Source organism: Rousettus aegyptiacus, unplaced genomic scaffold (assembly GCF_014176215.1).
Source record: "Rousettus aegyptiacus isolate mRouAeg1 unplaced genomic scaffold, mRouAeg1.p scaffold_m13_p_2, whole genome shotgun sequence".
In the NCBI taxonomy this organism is placed as follows: Eukaryota; Metazoa; Chordata; class Mammalia; order Chiroptera; family Pteropodidae; genus Rousettus; species Rousettus aegyptiacus.
This window is the reverse complement of record NW_023416295.1, coordinates 20,535,014-20,562,359: the sequence shown is the minus strand read 5'-3', so window position 1 is coordinate 20,562,359 and position 27,346 is coordinate 20,535,014. Positions and strand designations below refer to the sequence as shown.

At 33.3% G+C, this 27,346-nt stretch overlaps 1 protein-coding gene across 2 annotated transcripts; it reads right to left on the bottom strand.

Moving 5' to 3' along the window:
• Positions 1 to 4,878: 4,878 nt before the first annotated feature.
• MYL1 (myosin light chain 1) lies at positions 4,879 to 27,100 on the bottom strand. Of its 2 annotated transcripts, none has more exons than XM_016158581.2 (7): positions 26,830 to 27,100; positions 14,700 to 14,727; positions 10,650 to 10,793; positions 8,549 to 8,722; positions 8,040 to 8,117; positions 5,743 to 5,785; positions 4,879 to 5,193 (listed from the first exon to the last, which is right to left on the bottom strand). In XM_016158581.2, the coding sequence occupies exons 1-6, from the start codon at positions 26,947 to 26,949 to the stop codon at positions 5,757 to 5,759; spliced, it is 573 nt and encodes a 190-aa protein (XP_016014067.1). In that variant the 5' UTR covers positions 26,950 to 27,100; the 3' UTR covers positions 4,879 to 5,193; positions 5,743 to 5,756. The 2 variants fall into 2 exon arrangements, with proteins under 2 accessions (XP_016014067.1, XP_016014068.1); XM_016158582.2 differs by lacking the exons at positions 14,700 to 14,727; positions 26,830 to 27,100 and adding exons at positions 14,969 to 14,993; positions 15,729 to 15,796.
• Positions 27,101 to 27,346: the final 246 nt, after the last annotated feature.

Genomic DNA, 27,346 nt, shown 5'->3' with positions numbered 1-27,346 from the left:
TCTCATAATAGTTGGCATTATTGAAATAGACTTGATAAAGAAATTGATTAGATGAAGAAAATGCCCTAGACTTTCAGGAGCAGCAAATTTACTACATGCCACTTATTTTATGGCAGATTTCACAATAATTTTTTTATTGCTCATCAATCACAACATGCTCTCTGATTAAACTTGAGCGCTGCTCCATAATATTGGTTAAAATAGTATTCCAGACAAACACTATTAATTACCAGTTGAAGAGAGTTTATACCCATTTGCTGTGTGGTTCTAGAAGGTGGCTACATACTCCAAGGTCATAGTACTGGTAATTTTAGGAATTTTCACTTATCAAAATGTTCTTGTATTTATTAATTCATCAACATAGTCACTAAATTTTTATTGAGAATCTATTGAGCTTTATTACTCACTTAATCATTCAGGATAGAAATATCCATAGAACATGTTTCTTATTGTCAAAGTTAAGGGGAGAGAAGTCATAAGAAAAGTCATAAGAACAGTTTTATTCATCCATCCATTTATACTTTTAAAAATATTTATTTAGTGTCAACCATGTGTCAGGCACTTTTCCAGGTTCCCAGGATACAGATATGTTGTGGTGGATATTTATGGGTGTATGAAGTGAGGCAAGGTCAATAAAAGAAGTGATACATGAGCAAATTCTTGGAAGATGTAAAATATTTTTTCTGAATAGGAACTTACATAAGTTTAGGAAATGATGGTTATAATAGCCACTATTTCATTTATTTAGCCCATACAATAAATAGTTCTTGCATAGACATTTTATCTTGTATCATTTAATTCTTACAACAGAGCTTATAAGTATTTTATGTGGGGTATAATCAATTACCTATTTATGAACAGATTGAAACCCAAGCCTGTAGTCTTACCCACACCTTCAGCATGATTGGGAAAAAGAGTAGTTAAGAAGAAATATCAGGAGAATAAACTGATAAAGTTCCTAAAAGATCAGGAGAATAAACTGATAAAGTTCCTAAAAGATCTTGATAATTTTTTAACTTTATCTTTGAGGCAATTGAAATTTAGTAATGATTTAATCCGATACTTCATATAAACTTAGAGGATAGTACTAAAAAAATTGAGAAGAAAAATATTTGAGCATTTGCCACATACCAAATAATTCATTTTAAAATTATTTTAACTCATAAAACAACCCTTTTAAACACCATTTTATAGAGGATAAACTTGAGACTTTCAAAGACAAGTAATTGCTCCATGGCACACAGCTCAGAAGTGGGAGCACAGGGTTCAAACCTAAGCCTGGGTCTTAAACACCTGCCCTTTAAGCCATGCTCTGATTTTCCTGAAAGCCTAACTGATGACAGTGGAAAAGTAAGCAAGACTAAGTTTATGTTCACCATTTGAACATTTCTTCTGAATTATAATTCAAACTGAGCATCAGTTTTTGTCAAATGATTAGCATTAAATATACTTTTATACATATTACACATTGAGTCTTTAATACATATTCTTTAAGGTATAAAAATATTTTTTTCCAAATACATTTTTATTTACCACTTTTAAATTTACATTTTTTATTACACCACAAGGTATTATCGATTATTTACACCTATTCTAATAGCATACACTTATTCTCGCCCTATACAATGGATATTATGAGATGAGCTGATTTTCTTCTTCACAGGTTGGAGGAAGACAATAGGAAAGCATAATCTAATTTTTTTTTTCAAGGATAGAAAGAAGAGCCTAACCTACTAACTGCTCTAATTATTCTCTGCCACCTATGTGATTACTGACAAAGAAATTTAACTGCTATTACTATTATTATTTTTTTAAGTTTAAGCAGACTAGGCCCTTTTCTAGTATATCTTGGAGTATTTCTAGGCAAATTGAAGATCTGTCTCTAAAAGGTCTGCATTTATCCCTTCTCAGCAGGACTACCCTTATGTTTGTAGGGCTAGGCAAAAGTTCAAATAGAGATCCACCTACTATAAATTTAGATTTTTAAAAAGTTATCATTCAAACTAACAAACTGTTACATAATATATACGCTGGTGCTTCCTTGACAGATATAGCTTCGTAATGCCTTGGAAGGCCAGGTTAGAATTGTTGGACTCCTTGGTGTTGTGGTGGCCTGCCCTCCTTTTGTTTCCACCCACAGTTCCATCCTTCACTACAGGGGTCTTGTGGTTAACTCTATCCTTCTTTACATAAAACAAGACAAAGACAGTTGGCTTTGGCCACCCTCAGGTCTTTGGTTTGCACACACCTGTGACAGTCTTCCCTTTGATGGCTAGACCTAGGAAGAATCCCATCCAGGTCCCAGAAGAGAGCTTGGGGCCATTTGGGCAGGGAAGTCTGGTGTCCTGGGTATTCAGAGTGTGGTCGAGTAGGAACACAAGCTGCAGAAGTGTCATGCTGTATTTCCATGTGCACTCCTTGCTTCTGGGGATTTGTGGCTGGAGAAAGATGAGGGGTGCCTCTCAAGTGGGGGGCAGGGCATGATTGGTTCTGCTTCTCAGTTTTGCATGGTCATGGTGCAAGCAGAGTGGTTCTGGCCAACCACATTGTACGAACCAGCAGGTGAAGGCCAAGCTAGTATAGCTAGTACTTCTTCCTACCAAATGCTAATGATTAACTAAGAAAGTTTATCTCCATAGGAAGATTCTAGAAAGATTCTCAGAGGTGTTTGAAAGGCCATCACACTTCCTTTTGGGCTGACTTTCCTTTTTACAGCTCACTCCTTGAGCTGTAAAACTGAGATCTTTGTCTGAATATTTCCATCATTTTGCTTGTCCTTAGCTTCGGTTATGTTGATAATTCAAGGGAGCCTAACTCTTTAGTCTGAACTCCAGATACTGTTTAATCTCATCTTTTCTTTTGGGATATAGACTTGGTTTGCTATAGTCTATAAGTCTATAGATTTATGGTTTTCTTTAGGCTTAGAATTTAAAGGAAGCTATTCTTTCTCCATTCTATTAAGCTCCAAGTTATATTTGCCACTATAGAAAAAGACATGTAAATAAAGTTAGAGAGAGGTATAGTAAGAGTTCTTTTTGATATATTTCTTGAGAAACATTATCATGAAATCTAAAAATAAAATTTTATTTCTCCAATTTAATAATCATCTAATTCATTCATAAAGGAGGATAAATTAAGTTCCTGTGTCCTGAATTTCAGATATACTTTGAGGCAAAAAGGTAATATTTTTTTTGATCAGGAAGCAACTTGAAGATAGTTAAAGACAAACTTGAAAATATTTGCTTATGCAGTGAAGACTTTTCGAAAGTTATTTTTAAAGACTGAGGAATCAAGCACCTGTCGTTTTTGCCATCTGCTGTAGATGTTAAAAATTATTGTCACTCTTCCACTCGCTACTCTATTTTGCACCTGCTACTCCTTGAGTTATGGGCATTTCACACATAGTAATTTAATAAGGTTAGATCCCATGATAGTATACTAGATGTTATCCTACTGGGAGTTATAGCAGTTGTATAAGGTCTTGAGGGAAAAGCGTTAAATATGAATCTTGAGATTAAATATTTAGTACCTTGTATATAACAAATTATTCTGGTTGACAAAATGTTAAAGGAGTATAATAGATGGGAAATTTAACAACATATTTCAAAATAAAAATGAGTCTTGTGATTGCATTATTTGTACCAGTCAACTTCTCAACATGGTGACATTTGTAATTTTTAAAAAACATTTTTGTTGCCTCATGTAACAACCAAATATAAATATATTTTGAAATCAACACTGTTCAGTATGGTATTCATGAACCACAGGTGGCTACTTTAATTAAAATGAGATACAATTTAAGATTCAATTCCACAATCACACTAACCACATTTCAAGTGCTCCGTAGCCACAGGTGGCTAGTGGTTACCAAACAGGACAATATAGATATAGATTTACACTTTACTGAAAGTTCTGTTGGACAGCACTGGGTGAAATTTCCAGTTCCTGGTCTTAGGTGACCTTGGTCTTAAATACTCAACATAATTATGTCCCAACATAATTTTGGCTACAAACATAGGTCAAAGTTGAAGCTGTTGGCTACTAAAATCTGAGTGACCTTTTTTGAAGAAAGAAAGAGCATGTTGACCTGAAGTGCCCAACATGAGGAAAAGGTTGTTTCAGCTTTCAAAAATGTCTAGGCAGTCAGGTCCTTTACAGAGATTTTATAATCTCATATTATACAGACATATTTTTAGAGAGTGGGAGAACTCTTTATCATTTCATCTCTTCTAAATATCCAACCATTAACTTGCAAATTCTGCCTGATAACATTAAAATATGACAAAGTAAGTTTGCACTATGAACTTTTCTATCAATTAGTCTTACCATTTAGGACATGTAGTAAAAGAATGAACCAAGATTTGGGGACATGGACATGCAAAGTAGAGGGGGTCATAGCAGGAGAGAGAATATTAATAGACATGTTCTTAAGTAACAGCCTCATCCCCAGAGAGTTTTTTTTTTTTTTTAAGTAACAACTGAAAGGTGACTTTAAAGTTTATCCTTGAAGACATTCAGTGAGAAGTATCAGGGCTCATTAGAATTTTCTAATAGACCACATTGTCACAAGAAATGGAATAGATCTAGCTATGAATACAATGATTTTCTCAAAACCGAAGGAATCTGCTTTCATCTTTCATCTAGATAGTTTATATTAAAACATCTCTGATCCTCTGAATTTCCTCAGTTCTCTATTTCATTTTTTCAATAATATATAGTAATCATTATTATTCGGTGTATTTTTGCTATGTAGACTGTAATGATTTGTTCTTTTACATGTGTATAATTTATCAGTATTCTATACATTAAGAAAAGGATTGGGGTTTTAAAAATCATTTTCTCTAAGCAAGAAGATAAAAACAGAATGCAGCTTGAACATTCCAGACTGACCAAAATTATTTATTGATTTATTAATTTAAGGATGTTCATTGACCCATGTTAGAAAATAAACAGTGGTGTTTGGTTTTGAGATTGTCAGTATTTTATCCTTGTCTAGTGCAGGAGACATTTGGTTTGTATGGTATGAATGCAATTCAGAGAGAAATGTAAGGTATAAAAAAATTCAGGGAGTCTTTCAGTCTAGAACGGCCCACATTGTTTTGTTTTCCTGAATGATGGTACACAGATCTGGACAGTTAGTCATGGGTGTTATTAGAATATGTTTCCAGCCAGTCTTCCTAAACAATGCTCAACCTGTAAAGGAAAAGGGAAAATGACTTAGATATTGACTGCATGCTTTCAGAAAGAAAACTGAGGAAGAAATAAAGTGAAGTGCAAAAGAAGAAAAAGTATAACATTAACTAGCACTTCCAAGGTAAGCTATTTCCTAGTTTTAAGAACCTGGTTGCCTTTGGACCGTCATAACATGGTTTTCTAGAACAGTAATTGTTAAAACCTTCATGAGTTATTTGAACTTAGGCCCATGCTTTTACTCATGTTATGTTTCAATGAAATTAATTAACTAGTCTCTGGCTTATTTAATCTCCACTGTATACTTATAGCACAGTCAGTGATAGAGTTTATAGATGGAAACAAAAACCTCAGAAGTTTTTGCTTATAAATATATACAAAAATGCTCTATTTCTGAATAACCCGTTTTAAGAGGTTGATGTTTTCTGATTAATAGAAATAACTCTTAATTAAGAACTAATACTAATTATATCTATGGCATATAAAGTGAAGCTGTTAAAATTTTAAAATATACAATATCAAGAAAGGTTTAATAGTAAAAAGGGAACATACCTTGAGAGCTCCACTTAGATAGACATAATATGCTTGACAAAAGCTGTAGGCAGAATACAGACAATTTAGAGCTAGAAAACGGTCAAATTTAATAAAAGAGATTTTTGCAAGTTACCTCAATCCCAGTTATTCTTAGCTATAACACTAGAGTATAAATATATATACATATATATATATATTTAGCTTTGTACAGTTCACTGTACATTTCCTGGATTTCCGGCCTTTCCCCTTATTTTTTAAATTTGGTTTTTGAATAAATAGTACATTCGCATGGTTAAAATTTTCTTCTTTAAAGTAAAAAAGAGTTTATAACAAAAAAAATTTCTCACTGCTGTCTGCCAGCTATCTAGTTCTTCTCTTTATACCTAAGTTGGTGGAGCTATTATTCATGTATAAGAGAATATACATATATATTCCTAAAAATATTTTTACAAATTGAATAGCCTATAAACTCTTTTGCTTTTGTTTTTCTTACTTAAGACTACGTATTGGAGATATTCTCATAACCATAAACAACACTGTCATTACTTTTTAGCGCTATAGGATATTTCATTGTGTAGAGGTACTGGGATCTATTTGATATATCCTACATCAATAGACATTAAGTTGTTCAAATATTTAGCTCTGTACAGAGCTATTACGAAAAACACTGTTAATGAATAACCATGCATGATTCATTTCACTTGAGTACAAGTGTATCTAAAGATACACCTTCCTTGAAGTAGATTTTCTGGAATTAATAGTACCACATCACCACATAGGGATTTAAATGATTTACACTCCCAACGAGAATGCATGAGATCAGTTTTTTCCACACACTCTCCTCAACCCATAGTGTGGTATAACTGTCAATCTTTTACCAACAGCTTATTTAACAATGGTATCTTAGAGTAGTGTTAATCTACATTTTTTTATTATTAATGAAGTTTAGCATATTATACTGTATTTCTATATTTATTTCCTTTTCTACGAATTGGCTCTTCATGTATTTGATAATTTTTCTATTGAGTTGTGGCTTTTTTATTAACTTGTAATAGTTTTTTTTAATTAGGGAAATGAGCTCTTTCTGATGTCAATTGCAATTTTTTTGTTTGCTATTTGTCTTTTGACTTTGCTTCTAGTGGCTTTGCCATATAGATTTTAAAAATACATATGGTCAAACTTATCAAAATTTGAAATGCCTTCTGGGTTTCTTATCAGTATTAGAAAGGCCTTTCCACTCCAAAAGTTATTAAAAAGTAATTCTTCCATGGCTTTTATGCATATTTCTTTTACATTTAAATTTTTGACCCATTTGAAATTTATCATGGTATAAGATCCAGATCTGACTCAATTTTTCTATATGACTATCCACTTGTCCAAAATATATTTATTGAATGGTTCTTTTTTTATGTATTGTATTAATGGCAATAACCAAATGTAAAACATTATTTATGGGGAAAAAGTTAAGTTTCATCAATATTGTCAGTGAAAGTATACTTGGCTGAGTACTTTTCTTTTCTCCTGTTCTTCTCTCTTTCTTTTTCTCTCCTCTTCTTCCTTCCCCTCCTCTTTCTTCTTTTCTTACTTTTTTCCAAGTCATTAGACTTCATAAGTCTGCATTTACATCAAAACTATCAACATAGCATTATTGAAATGTAACTAGATTAGTCTTTTTTGGGAACAGATAAGTTTCTCAGTTTTATTGGAAACTTTTAAACTTACAAATTATATCATAAACCCTTATTTTGCACCTTTATTTTGTGTAGCGCATTACTTTTCAGATCCTTTGGGTAAAGCTGCTGTAAACTGATAGCAGGAATTAGACAATTGGTCACTATGAGATGACTTTCCTTTAAGCAAGAAGAACACCAGACAAGGAGAACTAAATTTTAGTACTAGCCCTGCCGTTAATGATGTGACCATCACTAATAACTACACCTCTTTGGTCCTCAGTTTCCTCATATTCATAATTGCTTGAGGTAAAGGATTTTGAGATCTCTCTAACTTTAATATTCTATTAAATTTTATTCTAATACAACCTTGTCTATGTTATGAAGATCTAATAAGAAAAAGTACATATGAAAACACATTTAAGCTGTATAACAATACACAGGAGTGCTAAAAGCCACTAAGATAAATCTTATGTATGTGTCATCAGATATCGTCTAAGAGTTACTATGTAATTGATTGGTAATAAGTAGCATCTATATGTTTGATAAGGTAGACAGAGAAAAAGATTTTAAGCTTAAAAGGAGCCCATAATCAACCAAATCAGTTAAGAGTTGCTGTAACTACCAGAGCATGTGAGATTGTACCTTCATAGTTGATGCAGCCATTAGAGTCTTCTTGACCTGCCATTAGGGCTTCCACTTCTTCCTCTTTCATCTTTTCACCTGATGAAGCAGAACACTTCAGTCAGAAAGAAGGCCAGAGGGCATTTAAAGAATTCCACCATAAGGGATCAGTTTTAGGTTCTTGGAGACTATATGACTAAGCTCTTGGCACTTAATAGGTTGTCAACAAATTGTTTTTGAATGAATTAATTAAAAGTACAATTGTACTTGATTACTCAAATCATATCCTACAAGAATTACCATGCTTTACTTTATTTATTTATTACCATTAATTTGTTACCATTTCCCCAAAACAAACTCATTCACACTAAGGCCAATTGAAATGGTCATTAATTTTTGACTCTTCTTTTCCATTTTTTCCTTTATAGTTTTTCCCCTCACCTATTTTTTATTCTAACACAATTCCCTTAAGTCATGTTCTTTGCTATGTACTCTGTCCTATTAAGTTCACAGAAATAAGTTTCCCTTACCCAGAGTAGCTAGAACGTGACGGAGTTCAGCACCCATGACTGTGCCATTGCCTTCCTTGTCAAAAACACGCAGACCCTCAACGAAGTCTTCATAACTGCCCTGTTCCTTGTTATTGGAAATAGCTTGCATCATGGGCAGAAATTGTTCAAACTCAATTTTCTTGGCATTCATTTCTAGAAGAAATCACAATTTGGAAAGTTATTAGCTACCATAAAATATTATCTCTGAGTTTCAAATTAAACTTGAAAGTTCATTCTAGATGATTTGAAAAGTCTTCATACAGCTTACATTTTAGCTGGTAAATTGCTGATGACAAAAATTTGGTAATAGATAATAGCATGACCTCCGGGGTCCTAGTGCTTGAACTTTTATCTCCAATCCACCATTTACAGCTATGTGATCATGAGCAAGTTTCTTAACAATTTATGCCTCAACTTTTTCATTTGTAAAATACAGATATTTCATAGTGTTAGCGTGAGAATTAAATGAGATAATACAATCTAAGTTTATTAACATTATTAAGTACCTGGGACAACTGAATGCTTAATAAATATTAGCCACTGTTATTAGTATTGTCAATTTAATATATTCTATAAATATTAGGGAAGCAATATAAAATTATACTTATATAGCAAACTCATTAGCATATGTATATAGTAAAACTTAACTGAACTTCAATATATAGTCCATCTTTGTCCTGAACTTTTGTAGGGCCTTCGATTTCTTTTAAATTTTATGTAATTGAAAAAAGAAGGTTGTGAGGAGAGAGTATGTGTCAAATGCTTGTGATTGCCTGACTTGCTTGCAATTTAGAGGCCTAAAGTTCATATGACTCTCTTTAACATCTTCTGACAAGATAAATCACATTCACAGTAATAGTATAAAATAGATTATCTGGATAGATCCAAATAGATAAAGTTATGTACCTGTAAAATCCAAGTTCCCTTTTAATACTCTCTCATTTTACCTCATGCTCTCAGGTACTTTTTGTGTGATTTACCTGGGAATTTTCCTTCAAAGAAAATGAAATTAAAAAAAATTCTAGCAGACCAATTTAGAATTAGGTTTTCTTAAAATGTTTTTTTTTTTTTAATTTCTAACAAAGGAAAATAATTATTGTAATTTTCAAGAAAAAAAGATTATTTGCTCTCTCTTCCTTTTTCCCTTAGGCAAAGTGAAACAGCTCATATATCCACTTAAAAAACTTCAGTGTTTTTCTTGTTTTTCTTGTTTAGTCTGGTTTCCAATAGACTATTATACTTTGTCATGATCTTTTGGAATTAAAAAAAATTCCATTTCCAGACTAATGACTAGATTTCTGTACTGAGTAAATAATCCCTACAATTTGCCATTTACATATCTAACTGAACTTTGTCCTAGGGTTTACCTCGTGTAACTGAATACAGGTTTTAGCTTAGATTTTTAAGTCTTTTTTAATTCTTTGAAAATGAAAAATTTTATTAAGATGTCGTCTTGTCTAAACTAAGATAGCTGAGTTTCCTTTAAGATGGTTGCAGAAACAGGGTGTCAAAAAACAGACTGTTGGGCAAAGTTAGCAGATATTTTCAATGTCCTGAAAACATTGTTATTTCATATCTACGGCTTTTATCAGAGTAGAACTCTAGAAGTGTGCCATCGTAATTTGCTCAGTTATTTGCAAAATGAGTTACGTTTTAGTTTTATTTACCATTTTTGTCAAAATGTGTATTGCTTTTAAATGTTCGAAAAAATAATATACAGATTTGGGTATTATTTCATATCATTAATCTTTAAATTATGAATGTTAGGATGATGGCGATGACTGTGTTAGCATTAGATATTATTTCCTTTCATTAGCATGAAATTAAATCATGCTTGCAAATTCTCAAAGGAAGATTAACTTATTTTATGAGGGGGAAAAAAGAGACTCTAGACAGCCAGGTGGCACACTTACTATCAAAAGCAAATGAAGCCCTAGTCTTTGGAACTTATTTCTTAATAAACATCTCTCTCTGTCTCTGTCTGTCTGTCTGTCTGTCTTTCTCTCTCTCATACACACACACAAGCACATGCACATGCACACATACATTTTTCCAGCTTCTTGGAAAAACACGTGGTTACCTTCATTGCTGGGATTTCCCAGAACCTTCTTGACCTCTGCATTGGTGGGATTTGTGCCCAAAGCTCGAAGGACATCACCAACTTGGCTTAAGGTGATCTTGCTTTCACCTGTTCTGTCAAACAGGAGAAATGCCTCCTTGAAGTCTGCAAGGAGCAAGAAGCATTAGGGTACTGAATTCTACCCCAGACCTATAAATTAACCCTGATTTCATCAAAGATCCAGTTTAAACTCTCTTTTACAACTTTTTGCCATCTACTTAAGTTGAGCTTGCTGGAATCTCCTTTTTCGAGTTCATTGACAAACTCTTTTGACATTTTTTGAGGACTTTTAAAGCAGCATTTCTAATTTTCAGTCATAATTTATTATTAATCAGATAGGGAAACTGAAACTCCAGTCATATTTCTTTGTATTTCCTTCACCTGCGTGGGAAGCAGAACGAGGTTAAGAAATTTCGAGGCCTTGAGAAATCTTAAGAATTCCTCATATAATCCTTCATATAATAACAAACTTAACAAAATTTCAAGGAAACAAATTCAGTTGGGATTGTGTTTTGTGAGGTTAACCCAAACTTCTCAAATTATATGGAAAAATTTCTTCTTGAAGCACAAATTTCCTAAATACTCCCCTTAGCTAGTTTTCAGCAGGAGTAACTTCATTTTTCAGAAAAAAAATTAGGAAGATGACATAAATCTCTAAGTTCCGTAGTGTCATTTAACCACTTCAATGTATGTCTCTAATAGGCTCCTAGTATAATTGATTCGGAGAGAGGAATATTTGTTTCAGTCTACTGCTATGGAACTCCCTTTAAACTTTACTTTCTACAGATGGTACACATGACAACATGTTGCTATATTAGCTTTAGAATTTAAATACGTATTTTCTAATTATAGTTTTATGGAGATAATTGTAGATTCACACACCATTCTAAGAAAAAATACAAGGAGATCTCTTAAATACCTTGTCTAGTTTCCCCTAATGGTAATATTTAGCAAAATTATAATAAACTATGGATATTCACATTGATAGACTCCATCAATTTCACTCAAATTTCCTTCGTTTTACCTATACTTGTGTGTGTGTGTGTGTGTGTGTGTAAATACATATTTTAAAGTGTTGTCTATTTTTATCACACTCTATTGTTTACTTTTCCTAAATTTTGTCATTCTCTTTTATAGACTGGTTTTTCCTTTCAGAACGTTAAGCAAGAATTAAGCAGTGTATACCAAAAAAACACAAAGGGGTGCTACATGGTGTAGGGGCCAGTAAAGACATTTTAATTGAAGCTTTTAAGTAAATGAAGTTTTCTGGGGGAACCCAAAAGTGCTAATGGCAACTTGTACACTCAGAAAACCATTTGAGAATGAACTGGTAGAGGTGAAAGCATTATTTTTTAGGCCATTAGTGGCCTCAGATCAAAAGATGCCTTCCAGATAGAGTACTCAGCAAAATACCCCATGTTACTATCCCTTCACTCCCTAATCTAAGATTGCACCAGACATGACAATCAAATATTGTGATCATGTTATCTCTTTGCTAAAATTTCCCCCTTAAATTCTGTGCAATTTGACTATAAAAGCTCATTTCCCTAATCTAAAAACATGCTGCAGGTACTGTGGGGTCATTAGTCAAATATTGTGACTGAACTATTGTGAAATATTGTGAAACTGAACTATTCTTGTTACTGGCTCCAGGCTTTCATGCACAGCTTGCTCAGAGGGCTCACTATTACCCTGGTCAGATGCTTGATATAGAAATAAGATTTTATGGGCTGTAACAGAATCTTGCTGACTTTAACCCTTTTGTTGATATAAAGGCCAAGGGCAGAAAGATATTTCTCTTTCTACCTCAGATTTTTAAGGCTTAGGACTTTCTCTTGAAGACTCTAGAACATGAGTTAGCAAAATTTTGCGTAGGGGCTGACCACCTGTTTTTGTAAATAAAATTTGATTGGAATACAGTCATTCATTTATTTATTACTTATGGCTGTTTTCATATCTCAATGACAGAGTTTAGTTATTTTTTACAGAGACTTTACTGCCAATGAAGCCTAATGTATTTCCTATTTGGCCCTTTGAGAAAAAATTTGCTAGCCCTTTGTCTAGAACAACACTCTTCTAGAACTTTTTGATGATTGAAATATTCTATATCTGGGCTGTCCAAACACGTAGCCACTAGCCACCTGCTGTTCTTGAGCACTAAAAGGTAACCAGTACAACTGAGAAAATGGATTTTTAAATGTACTTATTTTTAACTAATTTAAGTTTAAATTTAAATAGCAACATGTGGCTAGTGGCAACTCTCCTGGACCGCATAGGAGGACACAGACCTTTGAATGCTTTAATTTTCCAGGTTTTTTTCCTTTTCTCCTAACCCATGATACGTTAAAACAGAGATGGTTTGAGAAAAACTGCTTAATCATGAAACAAGGAAGTAAAGAAAGGAAGTCTTCATTCATTTCTGAAAGTATAGGATTTCCACTTAACTTAAAATGCTACTAAAAAACATTTGTTTTCCTAGCACAAGAGAAAACCAGTCCACTACTGTTTACTTAATCTCTGTCTCTAAAATCTACTTCATATATGGAATAATAGGTTTAATAGTAATAATTTAATAGATTTAATAGTTTCCTTCTATTCCTGCAAGGGTTTTTAAGTCTTCTGTTGCTTGGTCCTATAATAGTTTGGCTGTTAAAATAACATCGTAAATTAAGTATTTGAAAAAAACTGGGGCGCAGTAGCTGATAATGTAGTAGCATCACTAGCTAAAAATGCATTAAAAATCAGACAAATTATAGTAGAATTATCAACTGTTTTCAATAAGACAAGGTAGTCCTTCGTAATATATTTTCATATGATTCTGAGTTCTGAATCATCAAAACATCTAATCTGTCTACATTGAAGTCATCAATCATGATGTGGCTACAAGTGAGTCTGTACTACAGCAAATATCCTTTTTTTTCTTAATTCATATTTGCATATGAGCTATTCCATACACTGAAACAGACTGAAAAATGTGGAACTTTTTAGGCAGAGAACTGAGTATTTGAATAGATCCTTTTTAATCACCTATATTTATCATTATTTACATGTATATCATAACATATACACACTTATTATTATGACCAATATTTTAATTTATGTGATATTGTATAACTAATTTTTTTTCTCTCCCACCTATAGATGTATTTCTATCTTAGTTAATTTGACTATGTGACGCGTTCATTCCACAAGACGTGCCTCAGTACATTTTCAGTGAATAAAACAGATCTTGTGCTGCATGGGATTCTTAGGTTCCAAGACAAGGAGAACAATTGAAAGTGATAGGGAAACTATTCAGATTTCTCTTAAAGGTTAAGAGTTTGAAGTCTAGTTAGTAACTGTTTCATGAAATAAATTTCTAATTAATTTAAACTAATACCAGATTTTGATCCTATCACTAATTCTTTGGTTCCTTGAGCAAGTCTCCCCTCCCTGGTAGCTTGAACTCTATCTCAAAAGATAGCCCGGGAGATGTCTATTGTTTCTTCTATAGTTTTATGATAAATTACTCCTCCCTCTTTGTCTCTGAATTCACTTTTATTCTGTATCCACTTCCCCACTATTTCTCTCCACTCATTGTGGTGCCCTTTGAAATTGTGTAGATTGGGTAATTGGTACTTCCATAATCAATTTTATTTTCCAGATTGAACAATTCAGACCTGCCAGATCTCTCTTTAAGGATTTGGTTAACAAATTAGCTATCTGAAATCAGCACCTTTTGGGGGTATATATATATATGGTATTGCCTACTGTATAAAATTGGTTTCATTTAGAAATCAGTGAATATAAGGACCTATTTTGTAGTGTTTATCTATTGTTTGCTTAAACCTTTGATTACTAAAATTAAGTGAGGAGTTCAGGTTGTGCAGAGAATTTAGAGTGAGAGCATTTATATTTAGAGTGCCAGGGGGGATAATTAGAAAAAGCTAATCTCATCTCAAGGGAGTTGGCTTTCTCGCATGCCATCGCTATGAGTGTGCACACACTAACAACTATATCTTTGAAACTTACCATCCTGCTGTTCCTTAGAGAACTCGATCTGTTAGAAAGAAATTAACCACAAAAAATATTTTAACCAAACAAAATGTCCTGATTTTTAAGTGTATCCAAGCTCATTCCCTGAGTAATCTTTAAAGTAAGCTTCTGGAGGAAGCTTACTTTTCAGAGTTCAGGCATAGCTTAGACACTAACAGGTCATGCCACATAGCCTTGGAGATAAGTGATATTTCAGAAACCAGTGTTCTGTCTCCTTCTGGAGGAGAGAAGCTCAATTCACTTACCAGCAATCTGGTCAGCACTGAAGGACTGCAGTGGCGAAAGAGAGGGAGAAAGAAAGAAACAACTAGTACTTTTTCAAATGCATTGACAGAAGAAGGATTGCTTTCTGCTCTGAGATGTTTAAGAATCCATGTAGGTGTCATAGAAATAGAAGATTGCCTTAGAATATTTTTGAATCTAGGAAAATTAAAAAGCTGTTGCAAAAGATAGTTAGGGAACATCTCTCAATGATTTAACAAATGATAAGTCAAATACTTCCTGGAGTAATATAATAATCTATAGTGTATATATATGTTTAATACAGATACACTGTATTAAGAAGTGCCGATACATTGCATTAAAATGATCACCTTAAATCTGTCTTCTGTTTAACAGCCACATTTTTACCCAATGCATCAGAAGTATTTAATTTTAGGTATTGGCATTATTGGATTGGTTTTTAACGTATAATATTTTTCTATAGGTGCAGGTTTTTTTTCTTCTAAATTTAGATACAATAAACATTATGTGATATAGCAAAAGTTGGTGAAGCATAAAGTACTACTTTTGGGAGTAAGTTGTATTTTTCCAGTTGGCATAATAGCTCATATTAATCTCCTCTATCTTCATCCCACCAACAAAAACCAGAAGTAGATTCTAAAGACTCATACTGAATATGTTCTCACCTCAATTCTACTTTTTATCTGTCTTTCTTCTTGATAAGATCATATCCACTATCTATTCTGTCCTATAAATGACAAACAGTTTTCTCATAGGACCCACCATGATGGACCTGCTGGGCTGCAAAACAGCGACGAAGCTGAAGAGTGAGTTGAGGGCTCTTCCAATCCCTGAGTGGGGGCCTGGTGTGCTGAGGTTCCCTTTTATTTCTGGGGAAGCTGTGACCTAACAGCTAGCATTAGGTTTCAGAGAGAAGCAGCCACTCCCCCTTGCAGAGTTCTTCAGCTTTCTTAGGGCAAAGGGAAAGAGGTTATCTGTACCCTGAGGGCTATTTTTAGGAAACCAGAAACCAGGAGTGGACAGCCATGATGGGACCAAAGCCTGTCACTACTTTTATGGTCTCTATCCCTGGGATGTTTGTTCTCTTGGAGTGTCTTCAAGAAGCTTCTTATCTGTTCAGGGGCAGAGGAGCTCAGAATTTCCTAAGCCTTGCTCTGTCCCATTCTCTTGGTGAATTTTGGACTTTGCAAACTTTAAGTTGTTAAGTTTTGGTATTAACGAAACTTATCGGATAGGACTGGTTTGGGGTTTCAAATAGCAACTGCTATAGAAAGAACATCCTCTGAAACACTGTCTCATGTGGTAAAGTTCAGAGGACTTGAAAAGCCATGAATGTTCTGTGTGTCTCTTGGGGTTCACCCAAGTGATAATCTGGTCAGTTCTTGAAATCTCCAGTTAAAGACCATTCGTTGTAAATTGTATTTTCAGAGATATCAAGCATCTCTAAGCAGGGAATAGTTTCCCCCTAGTTTCCTTGCCTTAGGGGGTCAATGTTTTCTTTCTTCCTTATTATCCTTATAGTGGCTGACCAGTCAGATTTTTAAAAATTTCTGAAGTTTTTCTAGGCAAAAAAAGTCAATAGACTTTTTTTTTTTTTAATGTGTACTTTAAAAAATTTTTTTGAAGTTTCATTCTTGGTTCTTTTTAAAGCTAAATTTATTAGGATGACATTGGTTAAAACATTACATGAGCTTCAAGCATACAGTGCTATAATACACCAAGTCTAGTGTCCTTCTATCACCATATATTTGACTCGTCTTTTCCTTCTTTATCCTCTCTCTACTCACTTCCCTTTTCATAACCACCATACTGTTATCTGCTGATAGACCATTTTTGCATTCTTTTCCCCTCCTTCTATTTGAAATTTGAAAATTTTGTTTATGTTCTTTCTAGACGTGCTGATTCTGTTTGTGCCATATCAAGCATTTTATGGCTTAAGTCTCCAGACTGAGAAAGAAAGGAACTCACAACGGGGGGGCTGTGGAACTCAAAGTTGTACTTTAGAATTTTAAAGGTGTCTCAAGGTTTGGCTGGTAATTGGTTCTCATGGCAGCTTATTTAAAAACAGAGGAAAAGATTGTTCTTGCTATGTCCATTCAAGTTCAGATGACACGTGTATCAGTTTTCTACATATTTAAAGCTGCTTACAGGCATAAAGATTGTTGAAAGTGAATTTTTACTTAAGTATGTTTCAGCAACTATTTTCAAGGGAATGGTCACAAAAAAACATAAAGTCTCTCTCTGCTAGACAGATTTATACTTTGCAGATTTCTCTCAAGCATTCAGGAAGAAATCAACATTTAAATGTATAGCACTTTTTGTCCAAAGATTACAGGTAGTGAAAATAATCTCATAGGGTCTTGAGTCCCAAAATGAGTATCAAAAATATAATTTGAAAAATATTAATACTCAGATACACATATTTTTATAAATAGATGGAAATTTTAAGAGGTTATTGGGAAATGGAAGTTAACAGAAAATTTTTATATGCTTTGAATCATTACGGGAAAATGGGAGGAAGGGACAAAAGTAAAACTCTGTAACCTTTGATAATTGTGTAAAATTTGTAGCCTAATGATTTTTGATGCAAAAATTAAATCCTTTAAAGCCTTGTTCTTTGATGTTTCTTTGTGTGTTTTTTTAGGCTTAGTCTTTTAATTATATGTAATATGTCTTTAAATTTGGATTGACTATGATTAATATTGAAAATTAGCATATACCTTTAGTACAACTAATAACTATAAATAATACAAGATAAACTCATCAAAGTTGTCCTACATAATGCTCATTTTGGTGGGCTTTTTGTTTGTTTGTTTGTTTTTCCGGATAGACACATATCCTTGAATACACATAAAATATGATTATTTTGTATGAAATCTTTTGCGTAAACTGGAAGTTCACTTTAAAAGTTGTGTTTGTGTTATGAATAAGCCATTCCTAACCACTTGTGTATTATGTAAAGGCTTATTATTATTCAAATAGAAGTGGTAGGCAGTTGCCAAACTATTTCAGTCTAGTTCTTCTCTGTATCTTTATCACACAGAGAATGAGAGGTTAGATTTTTTTTGTATCTATAGAGAATCAAAATAAACATTTAAGCAAGTTATTGACAACAGTAGAGAAGGCCGCGGTATAGTCTAGTCTAGAGAATAAACTATACTTTGAAAGTTAGAAAACCTAGGTGCCATGCTCATAGAATAAATGGGAAATGCTATTTATTCTCTGGTACGCTTTTACAAATGACAACAACTTCTTCTAGCATCTCTTCCTTGGTGTTATAATGGTGAAGTAATCAGTCATTTGAACAGAGGCATGATGTAAATAGAAAATATCAGCCGATTTTGAAATCAATTTGCTATGTTATCATTTGGTTTGTTTTAAAAATTTGATTAAAGTCTTTTTTATCTGTAATGCTGTTCTCTCATCCTTGCTTCTTAGAAATTAACTATTCAAGTCCTGATAAAATCTCCTCCTCTTGAAAAGATTTTTCTCTGTTTACCTAGCTCCTTCCTCCTGCTGAAAGATGTTTTACCTTCCAGATTGTAAACTTCTGAGAAGCACAGGTCATCATGGAAGCTGTCTATTTTTGTCTATGATGTGAACCCAGAGATGGGCTTACCCCAACCTCTTCCTCTTGGAGTGCTGCCCCTGCCTTATTCTTTGATTCCCACCTTCCTCCCCCATAATTATAAAATACCTTGCCTATATTAGATGCTCAGCAGATTTTCATTATGTTAAATCATTAAAACATCTGTATAATAAGTTATTCCTTCAAACATAAGCTCTTTCTTTAGAATATTGTGTTCTCCGAGGGAATAAACTTTGTTAGTCCCTTCAAAGAGTTGAAACTCTAGAGGAGGTGTGTACATTCTCCTTTGATACAGCACCTCCAGTACCTAAAACTGCCGAGCACATAGACATGCTCATCTTGAATTATCGCCGTATGTGCCTTTACATTTCAAGAGCCTTTCCTTAGATATCGTGTAAAAGTTTATGATTAGAACTTCTAATTCTCCAACCTTCAATTTTTTTAAAGTATTTTTTCCCCAATCTTTGCCTATACAATTATATTAGACTGGTAGTAAAATAACTGTTCCACAGTTTTATGACTCATGTACTATTTGGTACTGGATTTAGCTCATCAGCAATGTACTGGTATTGAAAAGGATGGATTCTATGTGCCTGACTTTTGTTGCAATGTTTACAGATCTTTTCTCATTTTGAGAAACATTTTTCTAATAGTAATCATGAGGTCTGGTTCATTGATTAAAGGCAAGATAAAGTCTCTGGTATATGGAAAGAATTTATAGGAAAAAAAGTACTAAAACAATTTAATCAAACAGGCTCTGGAATTGATGTATGTTAAGACTTAGTATAGCAAGCAGAGCTATAATTAAAGATGATCTGGAAGATATGTGATCTTGAATACTGAGGGAAAATGCTCTAGGAAGGAACATAGGCCACAGTCTTTAAAAACTTAATCATCACTGCAGGATACATTGGGACTTAATGACTGGTAAAGTAAGTAGCTTATAGGTAAGTAAGCAGTTAATCCAATCAATGCCAGTTTTTAATCCACAAAACATTACTGCATGTTCCCTGATTTAATGCCTGGCAGAGGATCAAGACCTGGATGTATGCAAACCCTAAGGAAAACTTATTAATTTTTACTCCAGTCTCATAGAGTTTCTAGGAATCAACGTAAAAGGCCAACAGAAGTACTATTTTGGAACTCTGAGAGTTTTGTACTTGAGAATAATTAATTTAACAAAGTATATACTTAGGTAGGTGACTCTAATATGGTATCAAAAGGAGACTTTAAGAACAATGAGAATATAGTACCGGCCCAGGTTGTCTAATATATGAGAACAGATGGCTATATTGGATATATTGACCTGAACAGAAGAGAAAATAAGTAATTCTCCACTGAGGAAGTCTAAGCTAGTCAACTGAGTAGTCACATTAAAGGAAAATCTAAATAATTAAAATAACACAATTCTGAGCTTTAAGAATTAACAGAAAGATCTAAGTGAATTTTAATAAAAAATTTTAAATAGGACCTAAGTCTATACTTCTGATTTCTCGTCAGCTTTACCATGGTTAATAAATGATAAATAAATTTAACATTTTTTGAGAGTTGTATTTTTTCTACATTGTGTATTTGTTTGTATGAAATTTACTAAAAATCCATGCTATGTCTTTGTTCCTTTCTTCTTTTATTTTAAAACTACAATCATTGGAAAAGTTCTTTGTATGTGTTTTAAGAAATTATAAATACCTGCTTTTTCTTATTTGGAATAAAATTTCCTTTTGTGACCACAGGGATATATGAATATTGTTATTAGCATTTTAGAGATTCCAGGTCTTTTGATATAGTGGAAAGAAAACTAGGCAGGGATTAAACTATTCCGAATTTTGTTCTAGCTCTCATAAAAAAATCGTATATTTTTGGATTAAATAACTTCTCTTGTCTTGGTTATAGCATTCTTAAATATAAAATATACTGCGTGATTTCTATGGTTGCTTATGGTACTATAATGTTGTAAGTTTTCCATCTTTTTGACAATAGAATACACTTAGACTCATTTTTTTCTAATGGAAAAGTTCACGGTGCCTAAATATTCAATTAATGTCATTTTGAAGTAGTTTAGAGTTAAACAAAATATAATAATTTCATAATACTGTGTTCAATTGAGTCAGATGTTTTATAAACAGGAGACAGCATACCACTGAGCACTTACTAGGTACAAAGAACCTCACTTGGTACAAAGAAAAAAAGAATATAAAGTTGAATATGATGTGGTTTTATCTTTAGAGAAAAGTTTCTTTTCTGGCTTCAACTCATTATTATTAATTTATGACCAGGATAGCAAGGATTTATCATCTATATAATTTAAATTTTAACTAGTATAATTGAAGCTACTACTACTTGTATATTATAATTTTTGCCCTTTAAATTCTGATTTGGGTGAGAAGCAAACTATAGAAGTTGATGTAGAAATAAACTATAAAAGATCCCATTTTCATACAAAAAATATTTTAGTATGAAGAGAAGCAGAAGAAAGTGTAGTATCAGCAGACTAAATATAATCCTTTCCACAATTTCCATGAGTCAGATGGTGCTTAATGCTGGGTAATTATGGAATGACTTCTAAAGACATCTTGCCAGGGGGTTCATTTGCAACACTAAAATGTCAAGAGGCTAAATTTGGCACTGTCACTTCGTGATCTTGTCTTCCAAAGATTTCATTTCTTTACACTTAAAAGTACTATTCACTATTAATTGCTGAATATAACTATTCCTTTCCAAACTGCATTTTACTTCACAAAGATATTATCCAGTTACATATAATTCAAAATATAATTTTAGAGAGAGTTACAGATGCCTTTTAAAATTTCCCCACTCTGGTTTTTTTTTTTTTTTTTTTTTTTACAGCCTACACATTTGAAAGTGGAAACATGATACTGATCCTGGTACATTGTCAAAGAGTTTTTCATTTGCTCCCAAGGTTATATTCATATCACAAATTAATATTGCAATTGGTTGGCATTACAGTTGTATTAAAATTAATTTGTATTATTGAAAGACCATAGTAAAAGAAGACAGACTCTTAAATTTATGTAATGAAAACTTAGAAACAACTTATGTGTTTTCTCCCATTCAGTCTAATTAGAAAATTGACCATATATGTTCTTTTACTAATTGTTTTCCTCAAACAAGTTAAGGTTAAGATTTAATCATTTTATATGTGGCATTATATTTCTACATATTACCCTAAAGAATACTTGGAGTTTCCAGTTTAAACCATGTTATTTATTTATAAGTAAAAATCTCTTATTATTCTTATATTATTATCCTGGTGAAAAAATTTGGAGGTCAAGTTTGATATATGTGTATGTTTAACTAAAAACATAATAATTTAAAGAATTAAATCAGTTGCATCATACTCAATATTTTTTAATACTTTGGTATAGTTTAAATTTTTCCAACTTTATTAAATGAATATAATTGACATATAGCATTATTTAACTCAGGGGTCCCCAACCCCCAGGCCATGGACTGGTACTGGTCTGTGGTCTGTTAGGAACAGGGCTGCACAACAGGAAGTGAGAGGCTGGCAAGTGACAAAGCCTCACCTGTATTTGCAGCCACTCCCAGGAGCTAGCATCACCACCTCAGCTCCGCCTCAGCTCATCAGACATTAGATTCTCATAGGAGAACCCATCCTTGGTGCCAAAAAGTTTGGGGACTGCTGGTTAAGGTATATAATGTGATGACATGATACGTGATAATTTTGATTTTGTAAAATAATTACCACAATAATGTTAATTAACACATCTATCACCTCATAATTATCCCCCCCTTTTTTTTTGTGGTTAGAAACTTTAAGATTTACCTTCTTATCAATTTTCAGGTATACAAAATGGTGCAGTTAACCACAGTGACCATGCTGTACACTCGATTCCCAGAAATTACCATCTTACAAGTGGATGCTGGTATCCTCTGACCGCCTGCAGTCCCACCCTTGGCAACTATCAATCTACTCTTACAACAGCGTTTTTTATACCCATGTTCTGTTTACAACTTTTTAGAGAAAGCTAGAACAAAGTGACTAGGAGTTTTTCTAAGCTCCTAATATTCTACCTTCGACCTACAAAAGAGAATACTAGACATGTCAGTAACAGGTACTAAGATAGGGGAAAGCCTTGCAGAACAAAACAATAGTGAATTGCCAAGGTCAAAGTCTTGATGAACTTACTCTAATGTGTGCTTGTCACTCCCTCTTCTGGTTACACAGGGTTGTGCAGGGTGAGAGAAGATTCACTCTACTTATGCTTGAGAGCAAAAAAGGCTCCTTTACACATTCTTAGACACAGCAGCTTACTCTTTAAAAACAGGAGGTAGTTTAGAATATGGTTAACATAGCATGGATTTGGCCTGCTAGGTTATACCTTGCTTCATCACTTACTAGTTTCATGGGCATAACCCTGAACCTCATTTAGGCTCAGTTTCTTCTCTTGCAAAATGAGCTTAAAACAACCTCAGTGTAATGTTATGAGAATTAAATAAGACAATGAATAATGATTGTTATAAAAAACTTTATAATCTTTAAAGCTTTTCACGGGTCATGACCTCATCTGATTTTTGAAACGGTTCTTCTAAGTGAGGCTGGATTTGTATTAGCCTTGTTAGAGATGAGAAAAAGAATCTATAGAGTAACACAAACAATCTTACATCTGGACCAGAATGAGTCATGTGTCGCAACATGTGCATAATATTTGCCACAACTGAATACCCATCAGTAAATAGATGTATTTATTGGGAGTGCTGTATCTCCACCATACCCATTAAATTGAAAGATTAAATCTTCCCAACCACGTAGTTGCTATGACATTTGTTACTTGATGAGTTTCTGTCAATGCATTCCGTACTTTTACCACTTTTTGTAATATCAACTGCAGTATCTAGTCAGGGATGACCTGATTGAGCGATGAATACAATGAGAATTAAAATTTAAGCAGTACAGTGAGAGACATGATTCAAAATCCCATCACCTCACAGCAATCCTGACATATCAGCTAAGGCATGCATCATGCAAACAATTCACTTACACATGGAAGATCTTTAAAAATCTAGGCACATGGTCATCTCATTACTTATTTACTTTTGTTTATTTCACTTGGTTGCAGTTTGGGGCAACAGGTGTTGATTTTTGTGTTTGCACCTACAGCTGTACTCACGGTAGGTTTCAGTTTCTATTCTGAGCTTCTGTCAGGCAGTGTTCTATAGTCTGGGCATTTTTGCTGGAAATATCAGCTCTCTGAAAACAAAGAGTGCTTAGAACTGCCCAGGATGGTAAATTTAATGTTCAGATATTAGTAGTAACTGTGTTTTTGAAAAAGGATACTCATAGAAAATCCGTGGGATAGGAGGACATCAAGTAAGTATTCCTTCAGCTATCAAAGGTTTTACATCAGAACAATTGAAGAACTATTCTAAACAAATAACCAAGGAAATCAAATTGAAAAGCGCATTTTAGAAATTGATAAGACTAATTAGTAATATCTAAGATTCTTCAGAGTTTATGGTAAGTCAAATATGTGGTTATTAAACATGATATATTATAAGATGGAACATAGATATTAGGTGGGAATAATATTGATGAATTAAATGTAACTATGACTATAATACTACGTAAGATAGTTACACTTAAACTAGCCTTACTCAAAGTCTGAGGGACAGATAGATTTCTAAATCACATGATTTATGAAAGAAAGTTTAAATTCAATTAAGTTTTGTTCTTTATTGAGTTTTCAGAAAGTTAATGAATACATTTAACGGTTCTATTAATTCCTTTAAAGTTCATTTTCTCTGCCTGAAGAGAGTCTATAACTTACATGAGGTAATACAACTAGAAACATCAAGCGATTAAAAAATCATAATATGAAATGTTTTAATGTAAATTTTAATTAGCCTTACTACCTACTGGGATGAAATTAAATTTTATAAAGTTCTCATGTTGTATCACCTTCTTTAGCTATATTATAATACCTTTAAATATGCACCGATTTCATCTTAATGAATGAAAATCATTGAAGGCATTTAAATTTCTTTACAAAAATATGTTAGCTTCAATTCTGCAATTCTGTTCTTTTCTTTTTTTCTCTTTCTATCAGGAATGGGCTTTTTGAATGAGAGATAAAGGATAATTTCTTCCTGTTCCTTCTAGATTCAGTTAACTTTTTTAAGTTTGTGTTCCTTCTCAGAATCTATCACATCTCTTGTTCTGTAATGAAATAGTGAAGATGGGGCAGCCCCCACCCATCTTTGCAGAGACTCTCTAGGAGTATTTTCTTTTTTTTTTGCTTAGTTGTGCTAGCTCATACTAGTGTTATTTCAACATACAGATGAAAAATAAACAAAATTTCAAGATTCAGAAAAGTGTCATTTTTCTGCTGACTATGAATAAGTAATCAGTTTAATTTCTGGATTAAAAAATATTGATGTTTTGTCTTTTCTTGGAGACCTCTTACCTGCTGAACTAAATTTTTATTTATTTACTTATTCTTACACAGTTCCTCAGGGGAGAACATTAACGCCTGTTTTCATTAGTGAGACACTCTTTCTTCTTAAGAAGGAAGGCACTTTCTTTTTTCCTCTCCAGTTGCTTATAGTCCCAGATACAAGGAGATGACATTGCTTTATAAATCACAATAAATATAAGAAGAGTAGGAATAGCTTTGACACTGATTCTTATCTCTAGTGTTAGTATAGAGTGGAGAATCAAAAAACAGAGACAATTGGAATAATTGGAGTGGCTGTCATCAATCATGCTCATTGTATAATGTAGGGTTACTGAAGGTGAAAAATTTGGTTTCCTCTTAATGAACTGTATGCATGCAGTCCTCAAGGTAGAAGAATGTGTATTGGAAGATCTGACATACATTTCCCCTCCTAAGTGGATATTCATTAAGAATAGTTCCTAACCAAAAAATAAAAATAAATAAACAAATAATTCCTTAGATGCATTTCGAATATGACTTCAGTTAAGTTACCTACAATGTTTGTAGGTAAAAATTTTCTACTTTGAAACATAAAATTTCATGTTTAACTGGAATGCTATAAAAATTATGAATATATTGATTTAACTTCACCACATATATCTAAAGATGATCTAATTAAATATTAAATCAAGACTATTTTAAAAATCTACATTATACTAAAATAGTTAATGAAATGTTTATAGGTCAGCATCGCTATTGTAAGAAAACAGTGTTAAGTGAGCAAAGTTCAGATTTATTATGCACAGAACTTTTGACTTAAGTAGAAAGATCACTCATAGACACTCTTGCCCACTAGTTTTCCACGTAAGGCAGAGTTCCTTAGATGAAAGATTTTCAAACTGTCATTTGCACCAATCTAAGCCCAGTGAATGAGGACAAGATACACATTTGATGGATTACATCACTGAGAGAAAACAGACACATGCAGTGCGTCATTTTCCCAAAAGCAAATAATCATTTGGTATTCGAGAACTTTGATCACAGCGAAGTGTTGACATGAAAATTAATCACATTCTCCTTAGTTCAAGATCAGTATGAAGAGCTCAAAGACATAAGTGGAAAACCATATAACCAACAAGTTTTGCAGTATTTTTTGGTTAGTTTCATTTAGAAGCAGCTCACACATTCTAAATTAAATTCTATGTATAAATAAACAATATGACAGTTATAGTCACTGAAACACTTGAGTACATAATTGTCTACACTGAGATCTCATTTAGTGTTGTATCAAATTTTATTAAGCAAAGCTGAAGGGGGAATTACTTGAATTGCAAAAATCTTCCCTTCTTCAGATGAAATAAGGCAGCTGCCAAATAAGTACATCCATGACAACTGGGTCATCAGCTGTTTTTAAACTTTTGGAAACAAGTGACTGGACCAAAACTTTCCTTTTGATATAGCTTTAAAGTATGGGATCCAGTTTCTACAGAGATTTTACTTAAACGAAGCTAGCGGTTTAAAATATTTGTAAAACACATTTAGACATGAACATTTTGCCCATAAATTGCGCTTTGACAAATTAGGAGGAAAAAAGGAAACCAGAGAACAACAAAAAAAATAGAGCAAATACAGGTATTATGTTCCCCATATAATACCATACTTATGCTATGCTAATTTTACTAAAATTATATGTTTGAGTTTATTTAATGAAACTTTCTTCTCCCCAAATCTACCAGTTCACTTTGTAATGTCATTTCTCAATTAAAAACAAAAAAAACCAAAAACCCTTTGCAATTTATTAGCATTTCCTACTTTGAAAAGATGTTTCAGGGACCAAACAATTCATCCATTTAGTTACCTTAATGGCAGAGAGGTCAATTTTTTCTTCTTTGGGTTTGGCTGGGGCAGGCGCAGGTGCCGGGGCAGGGGCTGGGGCGGCAGCGGCAGCAGGTTTCTTTACATCCTTCTTTGGTGCCATTTTGTTTAAAAGGATAGGTTAAAAAAAGAGAAGGAGCACCTCCAAAAGAACCTGTCAAAATGATTCTTGGAAGAGGAGTGAGTGGTGGTTTGGTTGATCCACAGCCCAGTGTCTTGAAGGTAGACCCAGAGTATTAAATGGTATAAGGGCATGCATATATATTTCACTTAGTGCCTAATAGAATCTTGACACATGCGGCTGGATTGGACAGTTCGCTAGTCAAGGGGGATGGCATTCCTGCTCCGACTATAAATGGAGTCTAAAGGGTCAGAGCTTCATCAATTTTTTTTAAAACTCTTCTTGCTCTTTTTTTTTTTCTTTTTCACCTCCATATATAAAGGGAAAGAAGTATGACAAAAATCAGCTTGAGTGACTTGCCTTGGTGACAGGAAAGCAG